The 14,766-nt window shown below is 41.6% G+C and overlaps 1 protein-coding gene and 1 pseudogene across 4 annotated transcripts in view; one reads left to right on the top strand and one right to left on the bottom strand.

Moving 5' to 3' along the window:
* The window catches only part of LOC140525953 (gametogenetin-binding protein 1-like), a 20,950-nt gene extending 12,224 nt beyond the window's left edge, over positions 1-8,726 (top strand). For 2 of the 4 annotated variants that reach the window (XM_072641770.1, XM_072641772.1), the window contains exons 5-7: positions 5,200-5,339; positions 6,898-6,948; positions 8,389-8,726. In XM_072641770.1, coding sequence (XP_072497871.1) covers positions 5,200-5,339; positions 6,898-6,948; positions 8,389-8,439 — 242 coding nt within the window. In that variant the 3' untranslated portion in view covers positions 8,440-8,726. The remainder of the gene's footprint in view (positions 1-5,199; positions 5,340-6,897; positions 6,949-8,388) is intronic. The other 2 variants (XM_072641773.1, XM_072641774.1) reach the window with 2 other exon arrangements.
* On the bottom strand, positions 2,889-3,289 carry LOC140523623 (small ribosomal subunit protein uS8-like; annotated as a pseudogene).
* Positions 8,727-14,766: the final 6,040 nt, after the last annotated feature.

The raw sequence follows: 14,766 nt of genomic DNA on the forward strand, positions 1-14,766 counted from the left end.
ATGGAAGATGATGGGACCTAAGAATCCACAGAGATGTATTTCACAGAATAACGGTGAAAACTCCTATTTCAAAAAAAGGCACTTATTTTGTAAAAGTGGGCAAAATAGCTACTTTTTCTAGTTGCATACAAACATTAGACTTTTAAGTTCATTCTCTGCAGGCTCATTGAAAGAATCCTTGGTCTAGTTCCATCAACAGACAAGACAATAAGAGTAATATGTAATCTCCTCCTGTTCCCATGTGATTTTGATCTCCTTGACCAGGTGTTTATATACTAAGAGCTATTTGTTCTGGGCAGCTTGGAATTTCTGAATACTTAGTGTGGTGATATCTATTACAAATGTTTTGTGAATCATGATTATGTCCAGGTAATTACAGGCGAGTCTGTAAGAATAATCTAGTTTAAGTATATCAAGATATCTTGAGAAACGTACTTTGGGATTCGTCCTTCATTTTTGAAAGGACCGATGATATCATGGGCATAAGTGGGGCAGTATTGCACAAAATCTTTCAGCCTCACTATCTCTTCTAAGAATCATGTAAGTTCGGTGAACTGTGTAACAAGCTTGTGATGTATAATTCTAGCCACCAAGTCATGTTTTGCTACGTATCTGGGAAGAGCTAGACACTTGGGTGTGTTTCTCAGGCCCCACTGTTTCTTTGAATAGTGTTCGTTGATTACTAAGTCTAGACTCCTTTAGGATGACCCTTTGTAGGTTCACATGGCAATGACCTGGTCCTGAATTGCCGTCATGAACCCCTTGAGTTCCAAAAGCTATCCAGAGTCTTAAGTTATCTCCTTTATATTTGCTAATATATTGTTGACTGAGCTCATGTGTCCATCACTTAGGTAGATTTTGAATCTGCTCTTAGATCTTAACTGTTTCAGAACTATATTTGACAAATCCAGTGGTGCATTCATATTATCAGCTTTTACTATTTACTGTTTATAATGTAGGAAAATGATGTCTGCATTTCTGTAGGTTTTTTATCTAAGTGCTAAGAATATCTATCAAGCTTCTTTTGTGGAGTGAAAGTGCTAACTTTTCCATCGCTGCCTTAGAGTGATGGGGTCAATGTTTCATCAATATTATATAGTTTTTAAAAGGATATTATTATAATATAATATTATATTGAAATTAAAATATTAATTTAAAATAGTATTATATTATAATTAAAATATTAATTTAAAAAATTATTCTGAATTTAAATACCAAAAAAAGAAATACACATCAGAACACTGAAGATTCTATATAAAACTATGAATCTCTTTCACACTGTATTTTTTTAAAGTATATAAAAGAACTTTTTGCTTTCTGAACTTCCTCTTATTTTTTCCTTTGAGTTAATAAAAAAATTACAATGGATTTTTTTTTTGCATAGCTATTGCTAATCTCCCTTTTCCCTCTGATCCTCCACCTTCATTTAACTAAGAGTAAGAAAGAGGTGAAATAAACCTTTGCAACAAATAATTATAGTCAAACAAAAGAAATTTATACATGACGATATCCAAAAATGTTTGGATACACTGTGTGCTTTGTGTCCCTCATCCCTCAGTGAGGAGGTGGGTATCATGCTGCTTACTGGGTCCTTTGGAGACATGCTCATTGCATTTAAGAGTTCTGGTCTCTAAAAGCTGTTTTTCTTCACAATGTTGTTGATCTGGTAGAAATCTGGTGTAAATAAATTCTCCTGATTCTGCTCACTTGATCTAGATCAATTCACATCACCCAGGACTCTCTGAAATAACTTTTTCAATCATTTCTTATGAGACAATAATATTTCATCACATTCACATACAATTTGTTCAACCATTTCCTAATTGTTTAAATAGTGTTTTAAGCTACTCACTAGTTATTTTTCTTTTTTCTTCTCTTTTATTTCTTTAGGATCAGTAAACTTGTTTTTGTTTGCAGCTATTCCCCTCCTTTGTATTATCCTCTATCTTAATCATTCTTCCCTCACTGCTTGTTTATATGTTGGGTTGGATATATTTTTACATACTTGCACCAGATTATTAGTATGAATATTCAGGTCTCCTTTATTTCAGATAAGAATGAATGCTTTTTCCTCCATGATTCCTCCACTCTCCTCACATACCCCAATAAACCAGTCCACAATAGTTTTTCTTCTTCCTTCTCTTTCCTCTCTTAAGCCCTCAGAATAGAATCAATCAATGCCCCCCTCCCTAATGTGGACCTCTGTTTTTCTTATTTATCTCCCTCACTATCTTTTGAAGATATTAAAGCTCTCGAGGGGGCATGTATTTCTCATTAGAATGTTAGTACTGTATCATCTTACAGCTTCCTCCAGTTGACCAAATACATTTATCATTTCTAGGTTTCTCTGGATTCTTGTGTTTGTATTTCAAAGTTTCTATTCAGCTCTGATCTTATCATCAGAAATATATGAAAGTTCTCAATTCCATTAAAGATCTATTTTTGGGTTTGCCCCCGTAGGATTATACTCAGCTTTGTTGGTCAAGTTATTTTTTGTTGTAAGCCTATCTTTTTTGCCTTTTGGAATATTATATATCAAGAGCTCCTGTGGTGTTTGGTAGATGCCTTCAGGTTTTGTGTGATCTAGACTATGAGTTCTTGGTTCTCAAAGTGTTTCTTCCTGAATGCTTGCAGTACCTTTTTTTTTTCTTTGATGTGGGAGGTCTGGATTTAGCTATTATGTTCCTGGAAGTTTTTCTTTGGATTCCCTTTCAGAAAGTGATTTATGGACTCTATCTTTATTTCACCCTCTGTCTCTAATGGATCTTGGCAGTTTTTATTTATGATTTCTTGAAATATAGTTTCCAGACTTTTTTTAACCATAATTTTCAAGGGACCCAATCATTTTTTTTTTCCATTACAGCATTTTATTTGTGTGTTTTACACCCTTAGAAAAAGAATCCCAGGATTTTTCCTCCTGTGTGTTTTCATCTTGCTTCCTCATGGTCCATGATGCATGGTCCTGAGGTTGTAAGCACAATAAACCCAAACTGACAGGATGGTAGCACATTATTCTGCCACTTTTCCAGATCTTTCAATTGAGCATCAAATCTGGGGCTGATTACACCACACACTTGTTCAATCTGCCCAAGAAGTTCACAACAATCCTTCCTGCTCTGTGATTGTCAATGATCTCAAATTCGCCAGTGTAACCTTGCTTCATCATCACAGTTAAGAATTTGACAATTACTTTAGAGCACATCCTAATGAGAACCTGGTATTTTCCTTGATTTTCTGCATTGTTGATGTTTTTGAGAGCATTTGCCAGAACATTCATGCGTACCATTGTGGCAGCACTACATGTTTCGCAGAAAAAGGGTGGGATGGGTGAGTACAGAGAGATAAGGTCAGACCCAATAATTCTTAAATAAGCTCTCCTTGACCTATCTACTATAAAACAATGGGTAGAATACTGAGCCTGCATTCAGAAAGACTCATCTTCCTGAGTTCAAATCCAACCTCAGACACTTACTAACTGCATGACCCTGGACAAGTCACTTAACCTCTATTTGCCTTAGTTTCCTCCATTGTAAAAAAGGGGGTTTCAACAGTATTTACGATGCAGGATTGCTGTGAAGCTCAAATGAGATAACATTTGTAAAGTGCTTATTGGCACAGTGCCTAGTACTTGGGAGACAGTATGTAAATATTATTTCCTCTCTTTTTTTTCTAGGTCAGTTTTTTGGATATCTAATATTTTGCATTTTTTTTGTTTTCCCAGTCTTTTGATATTGTTCTAATACTTCTTGTTTGCTCATGGAGTCAATGATTTCTATTTGCTCTACTTAATTTTCAAGGAGTCCATTTCTTAGGTAAAATTAGCCATTTTTTGTTCTAAACTATTTATTCTCCTTCCCATTCTTTCCTTTAGAATTTTTTCATTTCTTGCTTCACGTCTTCCAGTTTAGTCTTTGTAGAAAATCCACTTTTTCCTTGGAATTACTGCTTGCAGTTTTTATGAAGTTGGATCTGAAATAATTTTTGATACTGAATGATTTTTTTTTTAATTACTCATCTCTCCTGCTTTAGTTCCTGCAGCAGGACCAGGTTCCATCCATTGCCACACTCTTGGGTGTTGTGATATGCCCTGCTTGGTCTTGCCCTGGATGCCTTGTATCTTTCACTAACCTCTACTTACCCAGGGTTATATAGCCTAGATCTTTCTGGTTCCAAGTGATGGATCTCCTGGTTTCTCAGGACAGTGTTAGGGAGCTCAGAACCTCTGGACACATGTTGTTCATGTCTGAGCACTATAGCACTACATTTGTCTAGGTAAGATGGTACTGGTTCTGGCTGCTTCCTACTATAATTCCCTAGGGTTTCCAAGGTACACATTCTGGGACTTTCTGGCTATCCAGTGGTCGCTCAGTGGATGGCAACCTGGACTCAGAATCAGGAAGAACTGAGTTCAGATTTGACCTCAGGCACTTATTAGATTTGTGGGCAAGTAAGTCACTTAACCTGTCTGCCTCAGTTTCATCAGCTGTAAAATGAGGAATATGAGCGCATTTACCTCCCAGGGTTGCTGTGAAGATCAAATGAAATATTTGTAAAGCACTTAACACAGTGTTTTAGTAGATACTTTGTTGTTAAATTGTTTCTGTGTGTCCAACTGTTCATGAGAAGAGTCTTTGCAACTTGGAGTTTTCTTGACAAAGATACTGGTGCTTTGCCATTTCCTTCTCCAGCTCATTTTACAAATGAGGAACTGAGGTAGACAGGGTTAGGTGACTTGCCCAGGATCATACAGGTAATAAGTGTCTGAAGCTGGATTTGAACTTGTGAAGATAAGTCTTTGTGATTCCAAACCCAGTGCTGTATCCACTGTACCACTTAGCTGCCCTAGTACATGTTTAACAAATGTTATTTCATCTATCCACCTTAAACACTACAAGTTACTACCTCTTTGGGAGGATTACTCCCCAACATCACCACTACCATAGGGTTAGCTCTGTGTATTAACTCTTGCATTGGGGTAGGAGCTGATTTTTTGGGCTCTTCTAGGGTAAACAATACTTTCTCAATGAATTTCTGGATCATTATTCAGTTTGGTATAAACTTTAAGCTTTGTTGGAGCAGTACGTAGAACATGAGTAAACCCTCTTCTGTTGGAATGGTCATCTTGGCTAGTAATACAAGATGATGTTGACTTTAATGATGGTGGTGGTAATGATCATGATGGTGATCATTTTCCTCTAGGCTTTGTGGAGAATGAGCTGAAGAAGCTTCTGGCAGTTCAGAGAGAGTCTAGGCTCTGGAAGACAGGTGGTCAGGAAGGTCGAGAACTTCTGATCCAGCCTGAGGTCACCTTGGAAGAGGCAGGCATTGTGGATGGCCAGGTATGGTTTTGTCTAATGGCCTAGTTGCCTTCTAGACATCAAGGAAACAAGGATTTCAGGAATCCCAGAATCCTAGAATATTAGAGCTGAAAGGAAACTTGGTGATCCTCTGGTTCAACCTGATGATGCTCTAGGCAAGGCAGGGAAGGTTTACCAGCTATCCTCCAGCCTAGCCCTTCCTTCCTGAGGCCTGTTTTCTCTCTATTGGCTACTCAATCATTCTGGGAGGAGAATTCTTTTTTGAAGGGCCCCTGTTGTATCTCCAAAGGGCCCTGCTCTGGCATGCCCTTGCATCCTCTTATATCCTTCCCAACACATAAACACTTTTACACATAAGCTGATAGCCCCTTTCATTCCACCAGAATTTGTAGACACCAACTCGTGGGTGGTCAAAGATCTGTAGAGGGGTGGAGTTCTGACTCTTTGAGCTGAGGGTGACCCAATTCACTTCACTTTATTTCAGTAAGTCAATAAATATTTATTAAGCACCTACTATTTGCCAGGCACTGTGCTAAGCCCTGTGCCTTAGAAAACTCCACTCCTTCATATATTCCCACACAAAAATCATAGAAATTGCCACGAGGCAGACTTGTCCCAAAGGAGTATCTGCAGGAAATCTTGGTTGTCCCCCTTGATATCAACCTTAAGGATTAGGTGGAATTCAGTTTCTCTTAAAAGGTTATTTGTAGTTTAAACTCATACATACATACACATGTGTGTGCTTGTGTGTAGAATCATAGGATCCTAAATTTAGACATCAAAGATACTTTAAAGGCTATGATGTTCAACCCCTTCATTTTACAGGTGAGGAAACTGAGGCACAGAGACATTGAGTGACTTACCCAGATTTATACAACTAGCTAGTAAGCATCTGAGGTAGGATTTTAACTGAGGTCTTACTGTCATTGACCAGTCCACTGTGCCATGCTGTTCAAAACTTTTTAAAGCTCATTAATACTGCATTCAATATCCATCCATCCATTCATTCAACAAAAATCTATTTCTGCATATAAACCCTTGACATAATGGGAGCTACCTGTATTTAATAACAGGTGTGTGAAGTGAAGGAGAATCTTCTTTCATTTGTCTTAAAATTACCTCCTTAAAATGTCAAAAGGGCCCTCCCATTCCAGTTTTGGGGATTAAGTCCCCACTGATCTTGTTCACACTGTTGATGAGTTTTTAGATTTCAATCAGGCTCTCTCGGGAAGGCAGCTGCAATGTAATGGAAAAAGTCCTGGGCTGACAGACAGGGGACCAGGGTTTTCATCAGGCTTTTACTAGCTGTATGACATTGGTAACACTCCTTTCTCCTCAGGGGCCTCAGTTTACTCCTTTGTAAAATGTGTGATTTGGACAAGATGAGACCTTTTCCGCTGCTAAAGTTCTGTGATTCTATTGTTTTCTAATAACAACTCACATTGAGTTTCATACACATTTACCTTACACAAAAAGTTTCAAAATCACACACACACACACACACACACACACACATACACACACACACACATACAGCCTCTCATATTTACTCACAAACCATAAATCTCTCTACCTCCAGATATCACTATCATTCACAGGGCTGGACTATGACTCAGAACTGAAACTAGGGGTAGGTAACAAAGGCTTTATCTCCAGATAGCAAAGTCTAAAGGGTGCAAAGTATGGTTATTATAATGCTAATTCATCCTCAACTGAATTTGTCTCAATTTTATTATTTTTGCATTATAAATTAATTACACTGTTGATTGACACTTCTACCCAGGGCCAAAAATTTCTAGTTATGGCTCTGTTGTGACCCTTCCTCCTTGTGCCAATTCCCTTCCCAATCTTGGTGATTACACCTTTAAAAATCATTCTTACCCTTATTCATCTGAAGAAGACTCTGACTTGAGTCCTAAGGAGTTAGTGCTTTCCTCTAACGTTTTGGTGCTAGTCAAATGTATGTGTTTGGGCAAAGTTCCGTTGTTATGAGTGACTCTCCCTCAGCCCCACCAGTTTAAGTATCAGTGCCATGGTTCAACAAATCCTATTAAGCCGGTGGGAGGTCAGGCTTCATATGATATTAATTGAGTATGAAAAGTACTAGATGAATATGGAGGAAAAGCCCAACTTGACATAAATACAGTAGTGGTTTTGGGTGATTGGGCCACCTCAGAGGCATCTTGGGAGACTTTTAAAAGTGTGATGTCCTCATCTCCTTCTACCCTTAGAGATACCAGGCAGTGGGGTGGGCAGGAAGGTCCTCAGCTTCAGGAGCATACTGGGGACCTTGGACAGGAATGTGCTTCCCTTTTAAAGGCAGAAGAAGCATACTGGGTGTCAAGGGCAGGATAAACCTGCCCTCCCTGTGCTTACTTTGGCTCCCCACTCCAGTAATGAGGTAAGGATGAGAGTCAGTGCAATTAAGGTGAAGATATGGGGCATGGGGCAGGTGAGGAGTCAGTCACACAGTGCCTCATATCCCAGCAGAAGTCTTCCCCATTGGCTATCTGCTGTGTGCTAGAGAATTATGGGGGAATTCAATCCAGGGTTTGAATCCTGTCTATGATGCTTACAAGTTATATTACCTTGAGTAAGTCACTTAATCTGGCTGATGAAGTTTCTTCATCTGTAAAAGGGCTAATAATAACTAACGTATTTAGTTGATCCTGTTTCTAACCTTAATTCTATTTCTAACCCTTATTCTAACTCACAGGGTGGCTGTGCAGCTCAAATGAGAGCATGTAGAAAGTGCTTTGCTAACTTTAAATTGATATATAAACGTCAGTTTTTATTATTACTATTCAGATTTCTACACGACTGGGAGAGGAGCCATTTCTCTCCATAAAATTGGGTGGTTTGGAATCAAGAGGCAGCAGGAAAATAGGGAGGTTGGGCTGGCGGTTAGAATTGGCAGGGAGGAGAACTGGGAAGACATAGCTTGGGGGGACTAGGTTGGAAGAAGCAGGTAAAGGGAAGTGAGGAGTTGGTAGGAGGGCCATGGGGAAATTGGGTCATGGGAGGAAGGTGAGAGTTTTCAGTCTTTTTGCCTCTTTCTCTTTCCCACCAGCACCTGCTCCTGGAAGAGATGGATGAAATGGGAAATTGGCCCCCAGACTGAGACCTGGTCATGGTTCCACTGAGTCTGCTCTCTCCCTCTGCAGACACCTCAGATGGGGGAGGAATGAAAAGGTGGAGAGGGTGTCCCTGTCCCCATCTAGCACTTCCATGAAGATGGTGTCGTGGGTTGGGCTGTTTCCCCATGTCTATGTGATGGGCTTGGGTGGCGTGGTCCGTTTGTCTTCCCATCTGGGGCACATGACTGATATTGCCAGTCCTTGTGCCCAGAAGGTGCCCCTTATCGAGCAGACTCAGTCAGTATTATTAAAAATCCAGATTGACTTTGCATATCATCTCTTCTCAATTTCTGATCTCCTTACCTCATTCTTGGCTCCTGAAACAGGGCTGGTCCATGGGGAAATTCTTGCTTAGTTTATTCATCTTGTCCCCTGATCTTGCCCTCAAGGGAGTAGTCAAGGCTTCAGAAAGTTTAGAGAGCCCAGGTTGGGAATGTGAGAACTCAGGAAAGAAGCAGATTTGGAAACTAAGAGCAGGGATATGGGGGAAAGGGTGGCAAGAAGGCTGGATGAAATAATGGAAAAAGACCTAGATTCATGTCCTAGCTCTGTAATTTACTAGGTCAGTCTTCCCATCTGAAATATGAAGTGGTTGCCATGGATGGCCTCTAAGGTTCCTACCAACTCCAGAATTTCATGATTCTGAGAATAAACAATGCCAAGTAAGGTATCCCTCACCCACCATCAAGGACAGTCCCCTGGGAAGCCTGTCCCCAAGGTGTTGTGTCCCAGACCCTCCATAGGGGATCCTGTTACAGTCCCAGCTTCTTCTGGTTACAGTAGACAGGTGGGGCCAGGAGGATCCGGGAATTCTCCAGCAGGAAGTTCCTGCCCAGGCAGAACTGAGACAAAGCCAGGAAAACCGCCCTGGGCCCCCGGAGACTAGGCTGGGGCTATTTTTCAGGACCCCTGCCCACCATGAGGGGTTCCAAGTGAGGAGACTGAGAGGTCCCTGAATTATTGGGCTACAGGGGAGGATGTACCTCTGTAGGGTGGAAGTGGAGACTTTCTGCTGGTCTCCTGAAGGTCCTGGATTGTCTCACTCAGGCCCATGGACCTAGAATGTGAATGACACATCTAAGCCAGTGGCAAGGAGGAGGACCAGAGGGCCTCAGCCCCTTGACCTCTCCTGGATCTCTGTAATAAGGAACCTGGTTGGCTGCTCTGTGATTTCCCTGAGCCTCAGTTTTCTTCAAAAGAATGGGATGTTCTCCCTAAGTCAGGTAGAGGAAAGGTGGGAAGTCGCTCCAGGAACCAGGAAATTCATAGACATCAGTGATAACCCCCTTGCTTTACAGACAAGTAAATGAAGGCATAGAGGGGTTAACACAAGGGTCACACAAGTGCCCGAGTGAACATTAAGAGCCTGTCATGTGCCAAGCACTACGCTAAGCACTATGAACTTTACAGATATTTGATAAGGATCTGAACCTAGGTCTTCCTAATTTCAAGTCCAGCTCCTTATCCAGGGAATTTACATCCAGCCTCCTCCTATGAGTGATCCCAGGATGGGCAGCACCTCTGCTCCACAACATTCCCACCCTGGACACCAGGAAATGTTGTAGTTTGTTCTGTTGGTGAGATGATGCTTTGGTTCACTCTAGTCTGGACCAGCTCTGAATACCGGTTCTTCTGCCATTTCCCTGGCCTGACAGATTCATCAGCCCTCTGCTTTGGGAGAGAGACTGTTTTTACTGAGTCAACAGAGATGGACAAATGAGTTGATTAGGGGTTGGGGAAAGAGATTCCCACTGGCAGAGTAGAAGAGTCACACCCCTCTTCCAACCTCACTTTCAAGAGACTGGATGGTTTCTTTCTGTTGGATGAGAAGGAAAAAGACTTGACAAACTATGCCAACAACCTCTGTCTGTAATGGTTCCCAGTTGTTCATAGCTGCCAACGGAGAAGGCTGCATGATTACATTCGGATGGATCACCATTAGTCAGTGGGGCCACTCCCCTCTCTGCCCTACCCTACTGGGCCTGGGATCTCCCAGCCCGTGACCAGGATGACTCAGAGCTGCACCTTAATTGCCTAGCTGGCTAATTATTCTAACATTGTTGGAAAGAGAAAGCTGGAGGTGGGAGAGGTAAGAGCCCGGTAGAGGGGGATATAGGGACTCCTAAGATTAGACTTTCCAATCCCCCTTTTCCCACCCACTCATTTTCTACAGATGCCCCCCGAAGAGAGGAATTTTTCTATCATCCTGGATCAGTTCTGGCTTCAGGCTCCTCTTGCCCAGGCTGTTGCAGGGATTAGGTGGAGAATAGCCATGCCCAGAACCCCTGTTAGAATAGCTGGAAGATGCATGGAACTGGGGTAACGACAGTTCTGTTTCTCTCACTCAGACTCCTGGGCTTTTCTTAGGTACAAGACTGGCTCATGGCAGTGCCATTAAGAAAGGGGTGGGCCCTGGGCTGAGATGAGAGAGTCGTGGGGTGCCAGTAGTACAGTGGATGGAACCCGGGGCTTAGGGTCAAGAAAACTCGAGTTTAGATCCAACCTCAGATACTTAGTAGCTGTGTGACTCTAGCCAAGTCACTTAAACTCTGTTTGCCTCAGTTTCCTTGTCAGTGAAATGGAGATGACACAAATGATTTAATACAATAATTGTAAAGTACTTAGCACGGTGCTGGCACGCAGTAGGTTCTATACGAATATTAGCTATTATTATCATCACTAGGATACCAGGTCTCACTTTGAGGCAAACCATAAATTAGGTCATTTCTCTGGGCTTTGATTTCTCCCACTCATAATAAAGAGGGAGCAAGAAGATAGAGATTTCAGGGACCTTCCAGGTGGAACTGGAACCAGTCAGTATGGGGCAGTGGGACCAGTACTGGCCTGGAAATCAGGAGATTTAGAATCTTGTCCCGACGCTGCCAGGGGCTAGCTGTGGGACTTAGGGAAAACTCCTTTCCCTCTCAGGGCCTTGCTTTCCTCACAATCAAAAGGCAGTGTTAATAATCATACCTGTCCCGCCTGCCTGACAAGATCAAGCTGAGGTAATGGATATGAAAGCACTTTGGAAAACAGAAAGTTTCACAAATGAAGGTGGTAATGCAATGGAATAGAACAGCCGTAGTTTGCAGGGACATCTCTAGGGATCCTTCGGCTCTGTCCCCTCTCTGAGGTTGCAGAGACCCAGTTTGCAATTGATCTGATAAGATCAATTCTCTTTTTCCTCTCTTTATTTTTTAGTCACTTTTTAGTGGTATCTTTTGTTTACATTGCCTAGAATCCCCTTATTTATCTTTCTTCCTTCAAGAGAGCCATCCCATATAATAAAGAATATTTGTTAAGGAAAGAAAAGAAAAAAAGGAATAAGAGGAAAAAATTCAGTCAGACATACTTATATATATTATATATGTATGTGTATATTTAATATGCATATATGTATGTGTGTATATATACACGTAACTATTGTTGTTTAGTTGTATCCAACTTTTCATGACCTCATGGACATCAATACTGTCCATGGGGTTTTCTTGGCAAAGATATTGTCATTTCTTTCTCCAACAGATTTTACAGATTAGGAAACTGAGGCAAACAGGGTTAAATGACTTGCCCAGGGTCACATAGCTAGTTAGTGTCTGAGGCCACATTTGAACTCAAGTCTTCCTGACTCCAGACCCAGCACTCTATACACTGAGCCTCATATATGCATATATTTATGTCTATTTATCTGATGTTAAATATAACCCACACCTGTAGGCCTTCTACATCTGGCAACACTTGTAGGCCTTCTACATCTGGCAGAGTCATTTTTACATAAAAATGGAATAGAAATTGAGAGCTACTCCAACCTCCCCCCACCCCACCCATAACTATATCCATCCATCCATCCATCCATCCATCCATCCATCTATCATCTATCTATCTATCTATCTATCTATCTATCTATCTATCTATCTATCTATCTATCTATCTATCTATCTATCTATCTTTTGTAAACAGGGATTACCTAGGAGAGTTTAGCCATTAAAAGATTAACAAGGATTAGTGTATCAGATTAGCTGCAGGCTGTATTCTCTTAGAGCCAAGAACCAACTCCCTGAGGGGAAAGAGACCTAGCACAGGACTTTGTGATGGGATGGAATTGGATCTGGGGTATAGAGTGCTTCTAGGGTAGACCACACAAGACCACAATAGGAGGTCCTAGTGAGTGGGAACGGGTAATCTAGAATACATAGGTGAGAAACTGCACACCTCAAAACCAGTTTGATTTCCAAGGGCTTGTTTTCCCTTGGTTCACTTGGAAAGGCCCAGTGACCTTCCAGATAGAGCCCCAAAGTGCTTCAGTGGGGCAGTGAATTCTCTATGGCTGCATTTGAAGGGGAGGATGTCTTTGTCTTTCATGAGAAGCTGAATAGTTATTTGTTGGGGGCAAGGGTGTTTCCTGTTCAGGTACCATTTAGATTAGTTGATTTCTGAGATCCCGTTCCATGATTCTATAACCCCTTAATGAAGCTTTTTGTGAAAGGTCAAATCCCACCCTATACCCCTAAATCAGGCAGTAGTCTTAAAGGAACTGGGTGGAAGGCAGAGTGTCAATATGAAGGCGTTGGGGTCCAAATGAAAGAGATTCAACTCCTTTCTTCCCAGCTTTATATTGGCTTTGAGGCCTGCCCTATGGTTGTACACACTTGTACCCAGGTCTTATCACTATATGGAAGGTGTTCTTTTAATTACAGCTCTGTTAATATTGATATAATCTGGGATAAAAGGAGCAGTGGAGTCCTCTCCAGCCCTTAGTTAGTGAGGATGGGTTTATCACCTTGAAAGTCCAGAGAGCCTGATCCTGATGAACTGAGATACAGGACACAGACATTTTAGGAGGGCAAGTAGAGCATCGTAGTGCCAAGCTCTGGGACTGAAGGAAGGCATTGGATTAAGGGGAACAGTTGGAGTTGGTACCATACAGGGCTGGCTGCCTGTAACATGGAAATGGATGAAGACAAATTTCTCTGGCTTCACAATTTTTTCTAGGGCTAGGTTGCCCCTCCAACTTCCTGTCTCCTTTTACTCCATTCTCTCTCTCTGTCTCTCTCTCTGTCTTTGTTGGAGGCAATCAGAGTTAAGTGACTTGCCCAGAGTCACACAGCTCAGTCAAATTCTCTTGACTCCAGGGACCAGTGTGCAATTCACTGCACCACCTCACTGCCCCTCCATTATCTCTTACAAGACACTTCCTAACCTCCTAGATTTTTCCCTCTTTCTCCTTGGGGACATTAGAGGAGGCTCCATGTTTCTCCCAAGACAAATAGAACACCAAGTAGCTAGGAAAAGCATCAGGATTGTGGCTAGGAGAGACAGGGGTTCTTGAGGATGGGCATACCCAGTTATCCAATGCCTTACCCAGACTCCAACCATTTCTAGACCCTTTAGGTTTTATACAAGGACCCACATGGCTCTCTTCTACTTATTTCTCATACCTCTCATCCCCACTTGCCCAAGGCCAGGATGATGGTGCTGTCTGCACTGGGACCTCCTGCTTGCCAACCACAGGTAGCATGGCCAGTTTACATCCTGTTCACTTCCTCTGATAAAATGCTTGCTGCCTCCTCTTACAGGTGTGTGGGGCAGGATGTGCTTGGCTAGGCTTAGGAACCATCAGTAGAGATGGACAAGAAGGCAGAGGGTAGGGGCATTTGTATTCTTGGCAACAACCTAGTAGAAAGGAGAAGCTGAGACTTAATAAAGAAGGGACAGAGACCAATCCCAACCCTTGACCACTCCTGCCACACACACACACACACACACACACACACACACTCACACTAATACATGATTTCCCCCACTCCCTCCTCACTTCTTTGAGGAGGTGAGAAGTCCACAAGTGTTACACACAGCTCAAGTTTTTGGCCTTTTTCAGTTGTGCTGATTTTCTTTCCTCTCTTAAAAAATGCTATTTTTTATATAGCGGGCAGATAGGTAGCCCAGTGGATAGAGTACTGGGTCTGCAATCAGGAAGATTCATCTTCCAGAGCTCAAATCTGACCTCAGACACTTACTAGCCATATACCACTGGGCAAGTCACAAACTTGTTTGCCTCAGTGTCCTCATCTGTAAAATGATCTGGAGAAAGAAATACCAAACCACTCCAATATCTTTGCAAAGAAAATTCCAAATGGGTTCATGAAGAGTCATACAACAACAAATTCTGGGAGCAGAGGGGGAAGGATACTTGGGGTAACTATGAAGATATAAGAAACAGGAAATATCATTAAAAATTATTTAAGGCAAATATACATGAAAATATATACATTAATATGTATATATGCACTATACGTATGTGGTATCACCAAAGT

This window comes from Notamacropus eugenii, chromosome 2 (assembly GCF_028372415.1).
Source record: "Notamacropus eugenii isolate mMacEug1 chromosome 2, mMacEug1.pri_v2, whole genome shotgun sequence".
Classification (NCBI taxonomy): domain Eukaryota; kingdom Metazoa; phylum Chordata; class Mammalia; order Diprotodontia; family Macropodidae; genus Notamacropus; species Notamacropus eugenii.